This window comes from Protopterus annectens, chromosome 5.part0, assembly GCF_019279795.1.
Source record: "Protopterus annectens isolate FY-2018-M chromosome 5.part0, PAN1.0, whole genome shotgun sequence".
Lineage (NCBI taxonomy): Eukaryota > Metazoa > Chordata > Ceratodontiformes > Protopteridae > Protopterus > Protopterus annectens.
The window spans coordinates 1279593601-1279615297 of record NC_056735.1 but is presented as its reverse complement, the minus strand read 5'-3'; the positions used below and the strand labels follow the sequence as shown (position 1 = coordinate 1279615297).

At 42.4% G+C, this 21697-nt stretch overlaps 1 protein-coding gene across 2 annotated transcripts in view; it reads right to left on the bottom strand.

Moving 5' to 3' along the window:
* The window catches only part of MYH15 (myosin heavy chain 15), a 386453-nt gene that overhangs the window by 246647 nt on the left and 118109 nt on the right, over positions 1–21697 (bottom strand). For both annotated transcript variants that reach the window (XM_044071103.1, XM_044071102.1), the window contains exons 9-11: positions 2768–2860; positions 2604–2667; positions 2415–2513 (exon numbers count right to left, since the gene is read on the bottom strand). In XM_044071103.1, coding sequence (XP_043927038.1) covers positions 2415–2513; positions 2604–2667; positions 2768–2860 — 256 coding nt within the window. The remainder of the gene's footprint in view (positions 1–2414; positions 2514–2603; positions 2668–2767; positions 2861–21697) is intronic.

Here is a 21697-nt window from a genome sequence, read left to right as displayed (position 1 = left end):
ATTAAATCTCCAGATATTTTGACTAGTTATGAAACAAAACATTTCTTTGCACACAGAGAATAACTTTGATTAAATCTTTTCAAAATATTTGTTGCTTCTTGGAAATGCAGGAACTATATTTAAAAGGATTAATAATAAAATAAAATGATGAGAGAGAAAAAAAAACATAGTACAAATCATTTGTTTTTAGTCTCTTCTTCTTCTCTGAAGTCTTCCACGAAGTTTCAGTTGCCAGTCTCTTTAACGAAGAACTAGCCCATTCCATTTCTTCTATTTTTTCCAAAATCTTATTTTTTTGATAAACAGTAAAGCAGAGTCTAAGTCATCGAAAATTTTAGGACCATCAGGAAGGAAGATTTTAAGCTTGGCAGGAAACAGAAGGTATGTTTTAAACTGTGCTTGTTTAAGCTCCCTTATTAGTGGCAGAAAAACTTTTCTTTTAGCTAATACCATGGAAGAATAGTCATTGTCAAAACGCACAGTTGTTTCATTAATCTTAACAGGAGCTTTAGCCCAAGCAGATTTAAGAACCATCTCTTTATCAAAAGATGATAGAAATCTAACTATAACTGATCTAGGATAGTTTTTGTTAGAGTTAGTATTAGCTATAGATCTATGTGCTCTTCGATACCAAAAGAGAATGCTTCTGGTAAATCTAAAGTTTTAGGAAGCCATGTTGTTAAAAAAGAAGTAATATTGTTACCTTCAATATTTTCTGGCAGTCCAAAATCCTAATGTTATTGCGCCTAGATCTATTTTCCAGGTCATCCAGCTTTGTTTGTAAATGTGTATTTTGTTTCAGCAGAAACTCAATGTTGATTTCCTCTTCTTGTATTCTATTTCCCATGTCATTCACAGCTTCTTCTATGCCTGTCATCTGGATCTTCTGTTGTTGCAGGTCTATATGTAACAAGTCTATTTGTTTTGTAGTTTTTCTATGAAAGTGTCTATTTTAGTATCCATTTTATCCATCTTAGCAGTAAGTTGCTGGACTATAATTATCAGAGACTGAAGTTCTTTCTTGATGCTGGAGTCTTGAGAATTTGTCTTACTGGAACTCATTTCAGACTGATAAACTGACAGGAAAATTTCCAAAGTAATTTCTGACAGGAATATTATTAAGATTTCCTTTCTTTTTTAGATATAGTTCAAGAACTATATAAAACAAACGTATTTAGAAAGAAAATTACTTCAAAAATTAATTTTTTAAGTAATTAATTCCTGTCAATGTAATGAAATTGGTGGAGCTGAAGAAATCTGCTGCTATCCTGTGTTCATCCTTGGCCACGTCCCCCAAAGTTTTAGATTTTGAATGAGGGGATTGGTAGCTAAAAGGCTTAGTATTACTGTTGGTTTTAAAGAGATTGTTAACAGTTGCAAGAAAAAGAGTGTCAAAATTGGTGGGGATAGCTTCTTCATAAAGGTTGGGCATGGAAGTTGGTTGCTTGGCTCTGCCGAGGTATATGGGAATGTGTTGATAATGGAGAAGGTTATTTTGGTTAGAGTTTTGGAGTGTAGGTTAGTATTTTTTTGTATGCAGTAACTTTAATTTTAATGACATTACAGAGAAATGAGTAGATACATGTGTAAAAGTGGGATAATACAGAAATCAGAGGAAGTGGTATCTCAAAGTATCACCCCACTCCTGAGTACAATCAGCTTGTACTTACTATATATATAACAAGGAGGGGTTGTGGGTCAGGTGATACAGGAGAAAGGTGAAGTCCTCCTGCAAAAATGTACCAGGAAGCTCTGAAATTTTCTACTTGTTGCTGAATACTCAATTTAATTTTTGAAGTGCAGGAACTTGCAATATTGGGTTTTACACTTCTGATAGCAAGACACTTTTACCACCTGATTTTGCCCGCACCCTACCTTGACATCTGATGGACTTCCCTTCTCTGCCTTCCACACTCCATTCATCTAATGCAGACCCATCCCTTCCTACTGTCTTCATTGCCTCTTCCCTAATCTCCCTTTCTTCAGTTGTAATATGCTGAGGCAAAAACGCAAAAACTGAAAATGAAGTCTATAGACCGCACAATATTTTGAGATGTGCACTTTTTTAAATATGAGGGGACTAGAGAAAGAACTGCAGTATAAGAACTGAGTGTAAAACAGAACATTCTGGCTACAACCCTGAAGTACAGCTCTCAGAATGTTGCTGACATCACATTTATTTCTTCAAAAATGAAAATAACTGTAGCTCAGGAAAGTGAGCTGGTCCTCAGACCCTTTTTAACCCATACCTGGGCCACAAGGGTAAATTAAATACATGTGTATATATATATATATATATATATATATATATATATATATATATATATATATATATGCCAGGTATAATAGCTTATTAAGCAGGCGTATTGCAGTCTACCACTTTCATGCTGAAAAATTTTATCTGCTTTCATTACCTTGTAGTTCTGACTTTTTTCCTGTTAGGATCTGATAAAAGATGTGGTAACTTCTTTCTCCTGGTTGTTGGAAAATTACTCTGGATTTTTCCAGCAAGTCTGTTGAAAAATTATAAAACATATATTTTATATGACTATAATATTTTTTTTCTTCTAATAATACCAGGTATAAACTAAACTACAACTTACAGATGTCTATATCAGCAGAAGACAGCTTTCCAGTGGTGCCAAAATGAATTCTAATAAATTTACCCTTAAGAAGAGGTAGACCAATGCAAATTAGTTTAATTGTACAGCTGCACAGTACAACTAAAACAGTGGCACAGCAATGGAAGAAGAATAAGGAAACTTACGAAGCGTGAAGAGTTGTCATTCCTGATAGTTTTAGCATTACCAAAAGCTTCCAAGGCAGGGTTGGCCTGAATGATTTGATCCTCCAGGGTCCCCTATACAGAAAATAATTTAAAATATACGTCATATATTACTATAAACAAACAAGCCACTACATAGGCAAACACACACACACACACACACACACACACACACACACACACACACACACACACAAAACCTTTGATGCATACATGCTTCATACCTTTGTGTGTGTGTGTGTGTGTGTACATGTAAATATACATATACTATATATAAAAACTCACACACACACATATATATATATATATATATATATATATATATATATATATATATATATATATATTATGCGTGTGTGTATGTGTATGCACCTGTCTGTGTGTTGGTATATATGTGTGTGTATATATACACAAATACATAAATCCAGTTTTACCCTTGTTTTCTTTTTTCAGTGCAAACATTTTTCAACAATATTTTGTACCAGCTATTGTAGCATCTTAACAATCCTTGTAATAACATTCCCACACAGCAACAAGGCTTTATGTACCTCTATACCAACCCAACCAGCAGTGTATTTTTATGAGGTTATTCAAGGTCACTGTTTACTACAGGGTTATGGTTGCTTGTTTACTGATCATTTACCATCATCCCATTTTTATATAAAATCTGTTTAATGAGAGCTTTGTGAGGCTGTTTCAGTCAGTAAAAACATTTGACCAAGATAATCATCTTCCTTAATAACTGTCATGGGATCATGATCATATTTCTTCCCTCAAATTACAAAATTTTGTCATGACATGTGAATCACCCATTTCTTAACCCGACACAAAAAAACTACTAAAATGGGTTTGTTTAGTTATTTATTTAGCAAATGATCACTGGGTGATTGAGCTGAACATTTTCTGATCCATTTTAGGAACAACCCAGAAAAATGTTAATGTTATATATAGATAAGCTGTACATGACACATTTGGTAATAATGCAGTTATCTCTGAAAGCACAGCTTTGCACTTTAGTACAGTTCTACATAATCAGTAGGAAGATAAAAACAATCCCCCGGTTTCACGAATCCTCCGTGTAAGACTAAATAAGTTTTACTCGGAGACTGCAGTTGAACGGTATGATGTCAGCATGCCATGAATATTCATGAGGGCATGCTGACTCCAATCCAAGTCTGACACGGACTGTGCAGGAAATCAGGGGGCGTATCCGACTGCCGAGCAGTCTAAAGGTCCACGCCCCTGCAAGTGTCTGAAATGTAAAATGTCAACACGCAAGAGCGAGTCCGCTCAAATGTCCATGTACCTAACACCACACTCCCTGACATTGTAAACCCCCAGCACAGTTACAAAAAGTAAAACTTTAATTTTTTTTTTCAAATTCCCGATATAGCTTCCCGTATTTGCGTGGGTGTGCCCATTGCTTAGCTGCAGTTAGCAATCTCGACATGGAAGAGCATAATAAGGAATGTTTATGCAAATTATGCCAAATAGCAATAGCATAGTAGTAGAGCCTTCGCACAAAGAGGAGGCATGCACGGTTCGAGTCCCACCACTCCCCTTCCTATTTTATGTTCTGAATTAGTATATGAAATAATTCCTGACATATATGATTAACATTTTACTAAAAAGCATTGAAATGGCCTATGTATCAGTGAACAAAATGTATATTTATAAAGGATCCTGACATATGATTGCCCGCAGTTAAGCAACGCTTTACCTAGCACAATATAGTTGCTCATAGTTAAGCAGCGTTTTACACAGCGCAATGTAGTTGCCCGTAGTTAAGCAGCGCTTTACCCAGCGCAATGTAGTTGCCCATAGCTAAATAGCACTTTACCCAGCGCAATCGGTTTGCGTGGAGGTGCCCACCGTATCAACCAGCGCACCGTCGGGCAACATGGAGCAACGTAGAGCAAAGTTGCCTAAACACAGCCACACCCCCTAGCCTGTCTGGGCAGTAGTAAAATAAAATGCAATGACAAGGTTCAAACCCAGGACACTGTGCACCATAATCAAAGTACTGAACCACTAAGCCATGACAGCTTAGGATAAACAGCCACTGTTAACATACATATATTTATAAATGGTAGATTAACCATTACTAAGCAGGTCTGCAGTCAGCCGAGAATATTCAAAAACGGCCAATCACAAAAAAGTGTGGGAAATGCGGCATATTTAAGCCCCATAGGCGGGAATACTCGCCATAACTGATTGTAGCTCCCATCTGCAGTTAGAATGGATGGTGCTGGAGAAGGTACATGCTTTAGAGCGCAACGCTGGGGCATCGAGGAGTCGAAATACATGGTTTGGCTCCTTGTCCACCGTCATGAGTCAAGACTCCTGTAGGGCCAGTTCCAAGGGACGGAGTACAAAGCAGAAGCTTGGAACCGGTTAGCTCATGACCTCACCAGTGTCACAGGTGTTCCTCGGACTGGTGAGCAGGTTCATCACCACCATGCAGACCTGGAGATGGAAGCAGGACCTACAGAACCATTGGATACACGAGGCCCGTGGGATGCAAGATGCCCCGCTACTGAGTAGGTAGCCATGGAATGCAGTATGTAATACATGCTAATTTATTTTATATAATGGATATGTATGTCTCAATATCCCTTCATTTACTTCACAGCTGCAGGTGTCCGTGCTGCGAATCAGCAAGCCTATGCAGATAGGCTGATAAGGCTGCGCCACCAGGCAGGTTAGTAATTATTCTGCATGTATTGTTATACAAAATAGGTGAGAGAGCCTGAAAGAAAGTGTTGTAGCCCAATAATACAGCCATAAAATGCCCTGAATAATTCCTCTGCATGTACTTTTATATAAAATAAGTCAGAGAGCCAGAAAAAGAGTGTAGTAACCCATTAAGAAAGGTAAAATATGTCCGGAATAATATCTCTGCATGTACTGTCATATAAAATAAGTGAGCAAACCTGTAAAAGAGTGTTCTAACCTATCAATAAAGGTATAATATGTCTTGAATATGTCTTCCATATGCACTGTAATATCAAATAAAGGAGAGATCTTGTGGAAAAGTGTGTAATGTAATTAATAAAGGTATAAAACCTGGAGTGTGTCTGTGTCACTTACTTTGAAATGTTGTTGTACCCTTGCATTATACAAATAGTACTGTTTTAATAAGTGCTGGCAACCCACAGTTGGGCAGTCCCATCTAAAGTGGTCGATGGAAGTGCCAGTAGCTGTGAAGCATATATACAGTCCTCAACAGTCAGTTACTGGCTGACATGCATAAGTAAATCTGGCACATGAGTAGCTTGTTAATTAGATCCCCAGAAATGTGAGTGTGCTACATGAAATGTAGGGTTCTGTACAAATCTAACTGAAAATGTCATGTGAACACATCCAGATATGTAGATAAAGAAATATAAATAAAATCAATAAATATGTAGCAGTAACATCTGCATCTTGGACAGTTAGTATGTCAGATATAGGTCAGGTATATAATGAACTAGCCAAACCCATTACACAACCCAATGCATGTTGCCAAGTGTAATAATACATGTAGGGGATATACACCTGCAGTCAATAGGAATGTAGTGTAATCAACACAAACAGTCAGGCACAATGCAAAAAGACAAAATAATTTACAAAGATTTAAAACATATACTCGGCACAGCAGTTCAGAGCTTCAGCTGCGCAAATAATTAAGCTATAACAACAACACAGTATATACATATAAGCAAATGAAAAAACAGGTAACCATAAATGTGCTTCAAAAACACAATCAAAACAACATAAGCCCAGCTCTCCAATTATAAAGCCAGTTCTTTATTCAAAGGTAGCTTTCAGATAAGATGAGTTTCTTCAGACTTATAAGAAGTTAATTGAGGTTTCTTTCTACACCCTACTGTATGTGCATAAACAATGCAATTCCACACCTCAATGAGTATGTGTAATCTCAAAACATTTGCTGGGACATATGTCCAATTGTTCTATAAATATCTGCATTCACTTTGATGCATGTGCCCTGCTCAAACACCACAATCATGGTGGCCTGTTGCCACCAATCATCCCTGCATGCTGTTGGAATGTCCACTGTCGTTCAATATATGCATGTGTTATGCTTGCTGTTCAACTGTTGGAACCTTGGTGTGTTGGGTTAATGGGAATATTACTGCATGCTGTTACAACTAACTTGGAATGCTGTTGTTTATGTTGTATTTAAACACACCTAATCACAGAACGCATGGGAAGGCCGGTCCCAGCGGACCCATCTGTCCCTCATCAGCTGGCAACTGCACCTGGCACCAGCAGGTCCAGTGCCTAGCCCGGGCTCCCTTCCTCTGTTGGTCCTGTGCCACCTTTGGGTGGAAGCGCTGCAGGGGATGGGACTTATCCCCCCGTGCAAGCGTGGGCAGAGAAGGGCCACCTGTCACCCTTCGAAGGGTCCGGGCTGTGGTGTGTAGGGAGATCCAGCGTTCAGTCGCTGATCCCCTATGCCAGCTTGAGGCGAGAGTGGCGCATCTCACGGGTGAGCCTGCCCATCCTATGCAGCCCCCAGCACAGCCACCCTTGGGGCTGTGAAGGTGCAGTGGTGACTTCCCATGGGTGGGGATCTCAGTACCACTGTTACCATCTGTGGGCTCATGGGCTTGCGATTTCCAAACACCTGTCCCCATCAATTGTGTTCACCCACCCCATGTGTCATACACCGCCCCTGTATGCATCTTGTTTGTCTTGTCTGTTTTCCTCCACAACCTACCTCCTCAAATATACCTACTTCCTCTACCTCACTTTCCACTCTCACCTGAAAAATAAAAAAGGGCAATCTATACCCACAAAAAAATTACGCCCCATACATAGCTGCCCATTTCACATACATGTCCGCTGAAACTGATAATTATAATTGGCAGTACAACATACTTTGTTGCCCTCACCCCTCTCCCAGGGGTGAAAGGTATCAAATTTCACTCCAAATTTATTGCATATGCACAGCTGTTGCTGGTAAAGAAATGGGCAGCTATGGACCTTCCCTACACCTGTCCTGCACATCCCGAGCTTGTTTTCCTACTGTCTTCCCCTCTTTGTGCCCCCCTTTTTCACCACTTTCCTATCTCCCCATTTTCTTTTCTTTCAAAGAAATTAGCGTGGGGGTTAGCGGGAGAAAGCACTTCTAAGCAGTATTAAGTGGGTTTAAGCATCACTAAGCGTTGCACAAACCCACGCAAACCCGCTTAAAACTGCTTAAAAGTGCCTTAGTCACTCTGTATATCAGGGCCCCTGTTCTGCTCAGCAGCAAAATAAAACACCTCTGTCAGTCTCGAACCCCAGACCTTGGGCACACTAGACTGCATGAATTACCACTAAGCCACAGCAGATATACAGTAACTTGTTGCTGAAATGAATATATCATGCATTACAATGAGTGACAATAAGGAAAAAATAGGAAGGCCATAACACAAAGCTTGTTCTGTGGATATTTACCAGCAATTGTTGTGGAATTGCATTACATGAATGTGATATGAGAAGCAGCCATTCTAGCAGCAAATAATGTTACAGAGGCACTTTACAACCCCCACACAGTATCATAGCAGGACAAACAGTGGCATATCTGATTAGGGTAGAGGCCATACTACCTAACTGTGACTACTTTTCAGGGATGTCCCTGATTGTGAAACATATTTTAGCTGTGTCCCTCTGAATCCCTCTGAAAAGTACTGACATCAGTCAGAAAGGTGGGGTATTACACAATGAATACTGACAGTAATAACAGTAGACACCGCCTGTACTTCATAAAAAGAGTACTAATCCATATGCACTGCTTCACTCAGGTCTACACTTACTGTCTCTATTATGTGTAAGGTGTACCTCACTTTTAACTACCTATCCCTGACTCCATGAAAAGATGTATCTGAGTGTTTCATAGGCCTGGCAGAGGCACAAACACACAGGCATATCAGCTATTCTGCTGTTACACACTCTGCAAATAGCTTTGGTAGGACTTTCACAAGCATACCATTATGTAGGAGTACAACACAGAAATGCCAAAGGATGTAGCCATGTACTGGTAGCAACTGACTGTAACAATGCCATTGTACCAGTGATGAAAACACCTGTGGGTTGCACAGACAAAGAATAACAGTGTAACATTTGACTACCATCTGGCTAGGTTCACATCTGGGAACTATGCAGACAAACCACCTGCCTTGATAAACTAACAGGTACACACCAATCCTTTAAGTCCAGTAAGATAACATTCACACAATAATACATAATGCTCTCTGTATGTCAGCATCCCCCCCCAACAATAAATGACACTGTGTCACATACCGCCTACCCAGAGGCAACCTCTGCCTAACATACAAAGCTATGCCAAACCCACAGGTGTTAGACATCCTCCATATAAACAGATTAAACTTCATACAAGCTACACACTGTACTGATCTAAACCTTGTAACGTCAAAAAGCAGAACATGCTGGAGTGGTACATGATCATGTCAGACACATACCATACTCTGGAACTAACTACCTATCGATAGCAAATGAAGGTCCTCATTAGCAGTTGTCATGAATAATCATGATGATTGGATGGAGATAGGAAACACAACCTGGGAATCACCTCTGTGGCTCTGCATGACAGGGGTACATGAACCTAAATTACATGGGTGTTGGAGGGGCAGGGTACCATATGGCTAGGCTTCCATAGGCCCTACAGCTAATAGCCTATAAGCTACCTAGGACCCGATACACACACGCATGTACTTGTTGCATTACTTGCTATGTGAGGTTGACTGAGTGTGATGGTGAATGTGTAGGTGAATGTGTCAAAGTTGTGTATATGTGTGATAGCCTAGTGGGAAACTGTTTATATCATGGTATGAAGTGTTGTAGTTCTGATCCCAGCACAAGATATGTATGCTACTGCTAGGCAGGAAAAGCAGTATGGCATACGGTGTGACGTCGTCCCAGGGTGTTGACTGGAGTGTGCCATTGTAGGCTACACCAGTACATGTATGCTTATTGATTGTTAACACTAGTGAATACAAATCCCATATGAACTGTAGTACTACCTGAAGCTGTAGGCCTAAACAGCACAGTATGGTGTATATCCACACTGCTTGGAAACACTGTTTTGTTTGTTACCTGTAGTCCTCACACATTACATACCTCAGGCATGAGGTTTTATAAGTGCTGACACACAGTACTGTATGGTACACAGGTAAAACTCATCTGGGTTGCCATACCTTTGTGTCTTGTAGGTATGTCTGATGTGTGTGTGGGTATGCCTGTAACATGGCCTCGGTGGTATGTGTGTCACAGGATATAAGTGCATATCTAGCAACATGTATAGTGTAGTACAGCAGTATGCCACCTATATTGATGAATGTGCACATATGTTACTGAGGGGTTTGCTATCAACAAGTAGTGTGGTGTACTGGTAGTACTGTAACTGTACTTTACATTCATTTCAATGGATGATAAATGTCTGTATGCATCAACTTCATATATACCTCCTGTGGCTAGGTGGTGCATTGTGTCACATACAGTGTGCCATGTACTGTTGTATAGTCTTACATAGTGGTTTCATTTTGTTGCTGTGCAGAATATGGTTTAGTATATAGTATGTGCCTGGCACTGTCAGGCAGTTGTGGGCTGAGCAGTGATATGTGGTATTAAAAGTGTGTATCTACTGACAGCCAATAGGTTGCTATATACACAATTATTGGTTTATTGCCTTCCAGGGACATGTCTCACAATAGAAAGCCCGCATATTCCCCTGAAGAGGAGGAAGTCATCCTAGATGCCCTTATACAACATCACAACCTGCTGTTCTCCAGAACCAGCCAGGACCAGCATGGGCGCATTGCACTGTGGCAGGATGTTTTCCATCAGGTGAATGATGTAGGCGTGCATAACCGGACTTATGAGCAGGTATGCCATCACTGCAGTGATTTAATCAGACATGTCCGGCAGCATGCCTCCGATGTCCACAGACAACAGCTTGCCACAGGTGGTGGTGCAGCAACACATCCACCCCTCACCATAGTGGAAGAGCTGTTCCTCAGCATGGTGGCTCCTGGCCAACCACTACAACAGACATGTGTCATCATGGAGGCCAGAGTCACCCAGCACGTCGACTCAGAGCGTGCAGGTAACATGGCATATCTGTAGAGTACTGTTAGCTCGATTGTTAGAACATGCATTTATCAGATGTGTACTGAGTATTCAGAAGATGTGGAGCCTGGTGTCATGCAATGCTGATAATTTGGAACATAACCTGTATGCCTGTGACTGTCACCTGTTGTACAACTGTAAAACTGCAAACTCACAGCAGCAATGCCATAGTTGTTGACACTGACAAACTGTCTCATATCCTTGTAGGTCCCTCTGTTGTGATAGCAAGACAGCAGACCCATGCTGGTGAGTGTTCTACATTTAATATAGCATATTACATGTGCATGTCATAGGAGAGTTGTAGGCCATATACACATGTAAAACACCTACACATAATGCATGCTCTGCATGTTCTCTGTGGGACTATGCACATCCCAGTAACATGAGTAGCTGCCTCAAACACATGCAATACACAGAGCATCCCAACCAATTGTGGTACACTGTAGTGGACATTGTATAGGCAGAGTCAATACACATGCACACAACATACACCACTTTGTCATATGCAGTAAGTGTTAGTATGATACACATGGCATATGTAGACACCTGCTGTAAGGTCATACTCCAGTATCCCAAATGTCATCAACACAGCACACATACTATACCTGAGGGGTAGAGCCTATCATGGGGCGGTGCAACACGCTTCAACACACAACACATTCATGTTAGGCAATGCTCCCTATTGAACACCTTACATACCCATGTAACAACTGGCTGTGAAATGGTTAATGTAGCCAAAGTGGTGCAGGTCAGGTACAGCAAGATAGTTGCCAGTGTGGCATACATTAGTGGCCTTGAGTGACCACATGATGCTGCCTGATGATGGCTCATGGTACTACACTACATCCAGTTACAGTAACTACAGTACTACACATAGCATTCATTGCTATACATCTGACAGTTGTGTGCATCCGGCCATGATATGTATACCTATGAGGGATGGTGCACAGGACATTGGAAAGTGTTTTAGACTTGCACAGCAATGTTGTGTCCATGTACACATTGTGTTCCAGGGTGAGGCCAATCATTGAATAACATACATGCATCAAAGACATGTATACTGTTATCAACAAGGACTCTCTACACTCGCACTGCATGCTGTTGAGCAACACATTTCCTGCATGCTGACATGTGTGATAGGACTATGGCTTGTGATACTGTACTCCACCATCAACCACTAATGAGTATGTTCCGTATTGCTGTTGGTGTGTGTGTGTGTGTGTGTGTGTGTGTGTGTGTGTGTGTGTGTGTGTGTGTGTGTGTGCGCGCGCGTGTGTGTGTGTGTGTGTGTGTCAACTTGACTGAGTAGTGTATCTGTGTGCATGTGTTCATGTGTTCATGTGTTTATGTGTGCATGTGTGCTAACATCCTGTACAGATTGTAAAGTGTGTTTCCTGTCTTCCTCTCACAGGTGCTGAGGTATTGTTGGATGAGTGCAACAGGGAACCTGAAATCACTGCCACAAATAGTGGACTTGATGACACATGCGTTGTGGCACAAGCAGGTTTGACAGGGTCTGTCGTTGGTCCACCAATCAACAGTACACAGCTTTCCACCCCATCTGTGTGCACATTCAGACTGCCAATACATCCCTCAACACCAATGGCTTTAGCGGAGGAACAGCATACAGTAGGCATTGACCAGGATAGTGTGGTATCTATGGCACATGCAACTCCACACAGCAGCCATACCCAGACACCTGGAATGGTACCACATAGGCATATGTCCAGGGGTTCTTGTGGGAGCACTGCTGGTCATAATGCCCCTGGCAGACATGCCCCCACAGGTCTCACAACCTCAGGTATGTTCCGGGCTGTAATGCAGGCACAGGCATGTATGGAATGGTACACCAGGCAGGGACTAAGGGTGCAGAGGGCTCATAACACCGCTATCAATGACAGTATCTGTGACCTTGCCGGTGCCATCTGTAATTACACCGAGGTCATTGATAGACGTTGGGAGGAGACACTAGATGTCCTCCACAATGTAATGTCCATGTGCCAGGACAGTACAGGACGGCTGAGACGTTGACGTGGATGTATGACAATGACATCATCAGCTGGCAGTCATCGTGGATGACACACAAGTCCCAGCCGCTCCCGTAGTGGTAGTACCAGCCCCAGCAATGTTGGGGCCGGGCTGTCAATAGACCGTCCTAGACAACCACGTGCAGGTGGCTCTGGCTAGTCCCAGCAGGGACATGGGTCCAGTCGACATCCCTCTGATGATAGTACCCAGTCTGGCTTAGTACCCAATACTGTCCGTGGCACCCCTGGCAGGCACAGGTACTGTGTCCACAGCCAGAGACAGTGATCTGTACAGCCTGGCAGGTACAGTCTGTGGCTGTTCCACAACCTCCAGTATTTGGCAGCCACAAGGTGGAACTGTATGCATGCAGACACACACATATAAACCAAACACCTAGGGCTAACACATACACACACACATTACATCAACATTGACCCATACTGTACTGTTGTCCCTCACACACACACACACACACACACACACACACACACACACACACACACACACACACATACATGTTGATTGGATGGGTCATTGTCGGGCTCTGGCAAACCAATAACACACCCTGTGCATATGATGAAACTGTGCCACCTCCTGTCATCTGTGACATTGATGCAGGAACAGGCTTACATGGTGCTGATGCACAGGGTGATCTAATAGCAGTGTAGCAATGTTAGCATGTTGTCAACAGTAAAGTGTAATGATATCCTTGTAGGTATATCTGAGCAGGCATGATGCATTAAAGCTATGATTATCAATGTAGTATTGTTTACACCAGTGTTAATTCCAGGAATGTATTGTCTGCCCATGTGTCAACTGGCTGATGTGTGTGGCACTGGCAGCATGTGTTGGTGAGTGGATGGTACGTGTGTGATGTGTGCAGTACAGATTTGCAGGTGTACATTTGTGAACATGGTGGAGGTGCACTGTCTGCATGTACGTGCATAGTGGACACATGGGAAGGGTGACATGCCCTGTATTAGACATTGTTAACACTTCATATTTCCTATTGGTGGCCAGTATGCATTTTACTACACATATGTTACAACTTGGGTACACATGTGTGTATGACATGGTTTGACACTATGCTGTGGGTGATACTGTTAATATCGGTCATTGGTTTGCATTCTGGTAGTATACATAACCTCAACAGCCTGATTTTACCCAATCATTAGATGATGTATTGACAACTGATACACAGATGTAGAATAAACAGTAGCATTTGAATCCTTCCAGTACTATACTATACCAGTAAAAAGTGGTATTGACCGCCATCCATTCCTGGGACCACTCCTGTTTGGCATGTAGCCATCCTAGGTACAAGCAAACACACTAGGGATATGTCCGTCCACATCTGGTAATGCATACAGTGGCCTACAATGCATTTTCCGGATGAGACACTTATCCTCCACAAGGGTATCATACATACAGACAGATACCTGTTGACCAACCCATGCTGTAAAGCTATAAGCCAACTATAGCATAGTCATCCACATTTGCTATACATAGTATCCTGACAGTACCACATTGGTAGTAGCCCACAACATGTAGCAGGGGTACCGATGTGTACATACAGCCACATGTTATGTCATCTGTCCTTTGGTATTCACATTTCCAAAGGTATGATGATGTCCTTCAGTGTATCACATAAGCAATAAGGGGTCTGTATGCATATCCATGGAGTTAATGTACACCTATAATGAATGGCCATTATTGACAGACTGTGTTGTGTTTGAACATATCTGAAATATACCCCAGGCATGAACCCTCACTCACACTATTCTATAGAAACTGTCATGGGTGTGTGTGACACAGATGACCTAGGCCACAGATCACTACATTGGCTGGCCTTGCCACATACATACATATGTGACCTAAGGTCTGAGAAGCAGCAGCACAGACTGTCAATGGTAACAGATGTATTAGTGTAGAAAGCAGGCTTCACATCTATGAACTAATTGAGGTCACATGTACATATATGTATTTGCCACACAGATACCAGTTGAGGTCACATGTACATATATGTATTTGCCACACAGATACCTGAAGTGTGCAATGCACATACTGTTGTTTTACTGATATGTCATACAGTTGTAAAAGCAAAACCCACAACACATTGACCAACAGTTTCACACATACACTCAGCAATTGCAGGATTCAAAACCCTACCTAACTATGTTACAATTCTAGAGTGGCATGCATTAACACACCACACTGTATGCTTTACTGAGTGATTTCATTTCCACTGCTGTATTTGTGGGATACTGACACCATCAGACTTGCCAAAGAGGAATTTACCTCTTTTAATGTGTTTTCCCAGTCTCCAAAAAAGGGGACCCCTCTCAATGGAAATTACACACACAGCAATTACAGGATTCAAACCCCTACCTAACTATGTTATGATACTAGAGAGATACGCATTAACACAACACGCTACATGCTTTACTGGGAGCTTTCATTTCCACTGCTGTATTTGTGAGATATTGACATCATCAGACTTGCCAAAGAGGAGTTTACCTCTTTTAATGTGTTTTCCCAGTCTCCAAAAAGGGCACTCCTCTCAAAGGAAATCACACACACCCCCCACACACACAAACAGCAATTGTAGGATTCAAATCCCTACTTAACTATGTTATGATACTAGAGAGATACGCATTAACACAACATGCTATAGCATTAACATGACACACTATATGCTTTATTGGGGAAATTTGTTTCCACTGTTGTATTTGTGGGATACTGACATCATCAGACTTGCCAAAGAGGAATCTACCTCTTTTAATGTGTTTTCCTAGTCTCCAAAAAGGGAACTCCTCTAACAGGAAACACACACACACACACCCCCACACACACACAGCAATTGCAGGATTCAACCCCCTACCTAACTATGTTATGATACTAGAGAGATACGCATTAACACAACGCACTATATGCTTTACTGGGTGTTTTCTTTTCTCCTGCTATATTTGTAGGATGCTGACATCATCAGACTGGACATGGTAATGTGTGTGCACTTTGTTTTATGCAATCCCAGGAATGAGCCATGTGGGTCAGCAGGTGTTAACAGCTTGAACAGGACTCCACAATTCTTAGCTTGTGTGATCTATCTGTGGACAAATTGCCATTCCTTCATATGACAATACATATTTATGCACAGATTGTTGATTTTGTGGATACAACGTGTCTGGGATGTTGATAAAGGGCTATTCAGAGTATATGTGGGACGTGTGTAGCTCCTTTCAGTGATGTATGTCCTGGGTGGCTGCCTTGCAAACATTCTAGCAGGTTTGGGAATCATGATCTGCCCATGAACATAGCAAAGTTGGTAGGGTTGTGTGTTTTTCGGCTTCCAATAGCTCTGTTTATGACTTCAATCATGATGGACTCAATGGCCTTGCAGATCAGATGTCATAGGCTTATAGGACTATAGTTCCCATAGTCTTTTGTGCTCCAACACTTGTGGGGTGTGCCATTTGTTGCTGTAACACATTCAACAGTTTCAGATCCTGTAGAGAGGGTGAGGCTCAACAGACTGTTCAGGTGCAGGGTCTGTTTGCTCTGTAGTTCACTTATGACACATACAGGGAAACAATGTAATCCAATTGATGCCATGTTTTCGGCTTTTGAAGGAGCTGTTTACCCAGTCTACATGTGATATCTCCTGGTATGATGATAGGGCCTTTTGTCAGTGGGAGGTGGGTATGTATGTTTGGGCCTGTCTCATAGGATGTCGGCATTGTCAGTCAGGTACAGTTGGCCCTGACTCAGGACATATATGAGTGTACATTGCTATTTATGACATAGCTGAAGGAAGTGTCATGGTTCTGTCTGGACTCCTTCGCAGATAATCTTTCTAAAACACTGACAAACCTGAGCACTCCCTGTTATACTCTTTTACACACTTAACACCCTACTTTTGATCAGTCAACAGAGTATTTCATCATAATATCCTGGCATGTCCAAAGGTCGGTTTCGTGTGTACTCTCCAGTCCAGCTGGTGAATATGGGAATTTTGAGACAATGTTACAACTGCCTTATGTACACAGACAACCCTCTCCTCCTCCCAACAAACTCAGATATATGTAAGAGATGCAACTATACAGACAAACAGGAGGCTGAGCTCTCTCGACCCATGACCGGCACAGTCTATCAGGTGGTGAAGGTAACCACACACACCACAAATCCAGTCTCACATAGACCTATAGCGACAGCAAACAAAATACATTACCACACAAAAACATACTCAGAGGCTCTAAATAATATCTGCCTAAGCAGCAGAGACCTCCAAAGCAGACACCCAAACAACTGCTACCCCACAACAATACCCACATATCACATGGCTCACAAAGTCAGTGTGCCACAGAGTCACTGCCCTTAGGGCTAAACAACACACCTAATACACTTGTAATAGGTGACTCTATTGTCAGACACACTGACGTCCCACTCACCAGGCTGAACAAGGAGAAGGTCACTTTGAGCTGTCTGTCAGGTGCCAGGATCCACCACATAACACATGCACTCAGGTCACTCCAAAGCAAGTACAAATATGGCTCCATCATTGTCCATGCTGGTGTGAATGACCTCAGACATTCCTCCCTGGTCTACATGACAAGAGACATAGAGGAGCTCTCTGATCATATAGCCCAGGCCAGTATGACCCTGACCTTGTGTACATCTTACCCTCACCAAAAATGATGGCACAGTATACAGACAAACTGATCAATTTTAACAGTTGGCTAACATATTGGTGTCATTCAAATGGGATCCAGTGTCTGTCAGTCTGAGATGACATGCTCGACATGCCACATAGCTTCGCTATGGATGGCTTGCACCTGTCACCCCTGGACTTTCGAATACTGGCTAAGGCTCTTGCCACCCCCATAGTGCCTTTTTTAGGCAAGGCTCAAAAGACAAACCCACCTCCATAGACAATAAAAGGTAAAAGAAACTAAGGGTAATGCTGCTCAACACCAGATGTCTAAACCTCAAAATGCATGCACTCAAGACTCTCCTCAGTATGGAGAATGTCAATATCTGTGCAGTAACAGACACCTGGTTCAGGCTCCCAAAAGCACCCCAGCACTACCAGGTTATACTTCATACCATGCTTTTCAGCCACAAGACTCGGACCGACCAACAAATATAAGGGGAGTATCTGTATACATCACAGATACACACACCTCCAGGTTAGTAGCACTGCATGAAGCAACAGAGACCATACATGTGCAACTAACAGTGGGCAAAACTGCCTTTCAGTTTGTAGCCTGCTACAGACCACCCTCCCAAACTCAGGAACCCCACTCGGCTTTCCTGGGAACACTGGAGAATATGACGGTCTCTCCAAACACCATTATATGGGGTGACTTCAACTACCCAAACATTGACTGGGAATACTACTCAAGCCCCAACACCCTTGCCCAATGGTTGCTAGAATTTATAAACTCAAATGCTATGGCACAACTGGTCACCACACCCACAAGAGGGGAAAACATATTGGACCTGATCATCACCAACATGGAGACTCTATGTACCACACCAGAGGTATACCCCTCATTGGTAAGGTCAGACCATACATTTATCTCACTAGACATCCATATCCCGTCCCCACCCCCATCCTAGGTACTCTCAGTGAAGAACTTACCAAAAGCAAACATCACACTTCTCAAAACCGAGGTGATATCCTTTAAAGACCCTGGGACAGAGGTAAATACGGCTCAGACCGCTGAATCCTTTACAAACGCATTCTATTGACACCTACTGGAATGCATGGATCGTGCTCTCCCAAATAAAAACAAGACTCACTCCTCCAAAGGCAGGGGACTTGTCTGGTGGACCCCAGCCATAAATAAACTATACAACAACAGGAGGAGGCTACTACATGATAGAGCACAATCCCAAAAAGGGAAGGCATCTTTGATCAGTACTAGCAAGAAGCTACGATCACTCATAAATTCATCTAAGGCCCGCATTGAAAGGAAAATTGCATCAGACACTAAGGACAATCACAAGGCCTTCTTTAGTTATGTCAGGAACCTGGGTGGCAACTCCCAGATATGCTGTGAGTTACAGCAAAATGACAATACATACACTGAACCCACAGACATTGCCAACATCCTGGCAAACAGGTTCAGTGCAAATGTCACCCCTCCCATCCCCCCTAATGAGCAAATGTCCATCCCAACAGAGTGTAGCCTCCCTGACATCACAGGTGAACAGGTGAGAGCTGCCCTCGCCAAAGCAGACAACACAGCATCAATGGGACTGGACGGTGTCCCGGCCTGTGTCTTACACGAGCTTCATGATGAATGTAACCCTCACATTAAGTCACTGTTCAATATCAGATGTACTACAGGATATGTACCGAAGGAATGGCGTACAGCAACAATGGTCCCGCTCCACAAAGGTGGTGCCACAACGGACCCCAGACACTATCGCCCTATAAGCCTAACTAGCCTGGTCTGCAAAGCTATGGAGCGTATCATCATGGAACTCATACATAAAGACATCAGGAACCTACAGACACTGGATCCTACACAATTTGGCTTTGTTGTGGGCAGATCTTGCCTCTTGAACCTGGTCAACTTCTCTAAACAGTTACCAGGTCCATAAACATAGGGAAGGTAGTCCACACAGCCTACCTGGACCTCGTAAAACCCTTCAACACAATACCCCACTCAGGCATCATACATAAGCTCATCAGCTTAGATATCGACACATATGTCACAAGATGGATTGCTAACTGGATCAGGGATAGCACCCACATGGTCAGTATTGCAGGTGCCATGTCTGACTCTACACCAGTTACACGTGGCATCCCACAAGGCTCAGTCCTGGGACCTCTCTTGTTCAGTATATATTTCTCTGACGTACAGGCTAACACAGGAGGAATATGGCTGACCATGTTCACAGATGACTGCAAACTGGGTGCCATATTCGACACTCCAGCTGGCACAAGCATCCTCCAAAAGGGTCTCACAGAGATGGATAACTGGTGCCAGAGCAATGGACTACAGCTAAATGCCATTAAATGCATAGTCATCTCCTTTGGGAATAACAAAGTGCCCACACATTACCACATAGGTGATAATCCATTAAGTACGGTCAAAGTTATTTGGGATTTGGGGACACGAGTAGTTAGTAATCTTGCCTTTGACAATCACGTTGCCAAAGTGGTTAGACAGACCTTCTATTTAGCCCACCTTATCCCAAATGGCTTCACATCTAGATCAAGTGAGGTCATTGTGCACCTATACTCATCAGGCCCATGATTGGATACAATGCCCTATTTGGGATGTACCTTACCCGACACCTGCAGCAACTGTAATGGTCACAAAAGTACCTCACCAAGCAGATCTAGGGACTCACACAGATGCCCTGTGCAGTTTGGCTAAAGTAACTCCAGCTCTACTCAGTCGCTTACCGCCTACTTGGATGCGATCTGTGCCTGTTGTTTAAAGCCATGTCCAACCCAGAATTAATGGACATGCTCCACCTCAGGATATCTGAATCCCTTAGAGCTACATGCTTCAGGGACTTAAACCTCAGCACAGATATTAATAGGACATGCTGGAGGGACACATTCATATCCCAGAGGCTCCCCTCATTCTGGAATGGGATCCTAGTCCCACACAGGCAGAGCCCCCCACCAACCCCCTACAGGAGACATCTTGACGAGTGGATGGCTGATCGTATGTTTACCCCTGGGATCTCTTCTGGGTCCCTGCTAGACAGAGGCACAATAAACTAAATGTAAAAGGCCTATCTTGAGTGACCTACTATTCACAGGCACAGTCTACTAATCTAACAGGGCTGTGAAAGCCAAACACACTCTAGATGGCTTATAAATGCCCTAGGGCAGATAGCCTAGTATGAACCTATGAACCTATGATAATGTTTGGGATGCATATTGTTTATTGATGATACTGATTGCAGGTTTTTTTATCTTCTTTGCTTTCCCACTTTCTATGAACAACCTAAGTATCTGCAGAACATATTTTATTATGACAGGGTTCCAATATATTATATATGTGTCTGTTGTCATATAACTGTGTGCACAAGGCGGACTGGTGAATAGTGAGAGGTTCCTGGGTTAACACATGCAACTGCCGGATATGTGTGGCCCACTGCTGTACTCAGACATGGCCTAAGTGTGTGAGCATACCCAGTTTGGCCTTTCAGTGTTTTGTTGCCTGACATTTGTCTCATTTATTCGTGTGTGAGCATGCCCAGTTTGACCTTTCAGTATGTTGCTGTCTGAAGTCCACTACATTTGTTGATGTGTGTGAACATGACTAATATTAACATTTATACTATATGTGTGTTGAAAATCAGGTTGTATTCTTACTGCAGGGCTCACCTTTGTGTCATAACTCGACAGAGATTATGCTGTGCCTGCAGGGTTTCCATGATATACTTTGCATAGACTTATCAACATTTCTTCATACAGGCTGACCAGTAAAATGCTGTCATGGTTCAGTACTATGACTATAGTGCACAGTATCCTGGGTTCGAGGCCTGTCACTGCTTTATATTTTCATACTGAGCAGACCAGACTGCTTAAGGGCCATTAGAGCAAATATGAGCATGTTGGCTTCTGTTCAGCTATGCACAACTTAGACCAAGCTTGTCCAACATTGCTCAACGTTAACCAGCATTGCTGAACGTTGTCCAATATTGCTCAACATTGACCACAGATGTGCTAGTTAATGTGTGCAATTTTGTTTACATATACTAAATGGTGGTAAAAGC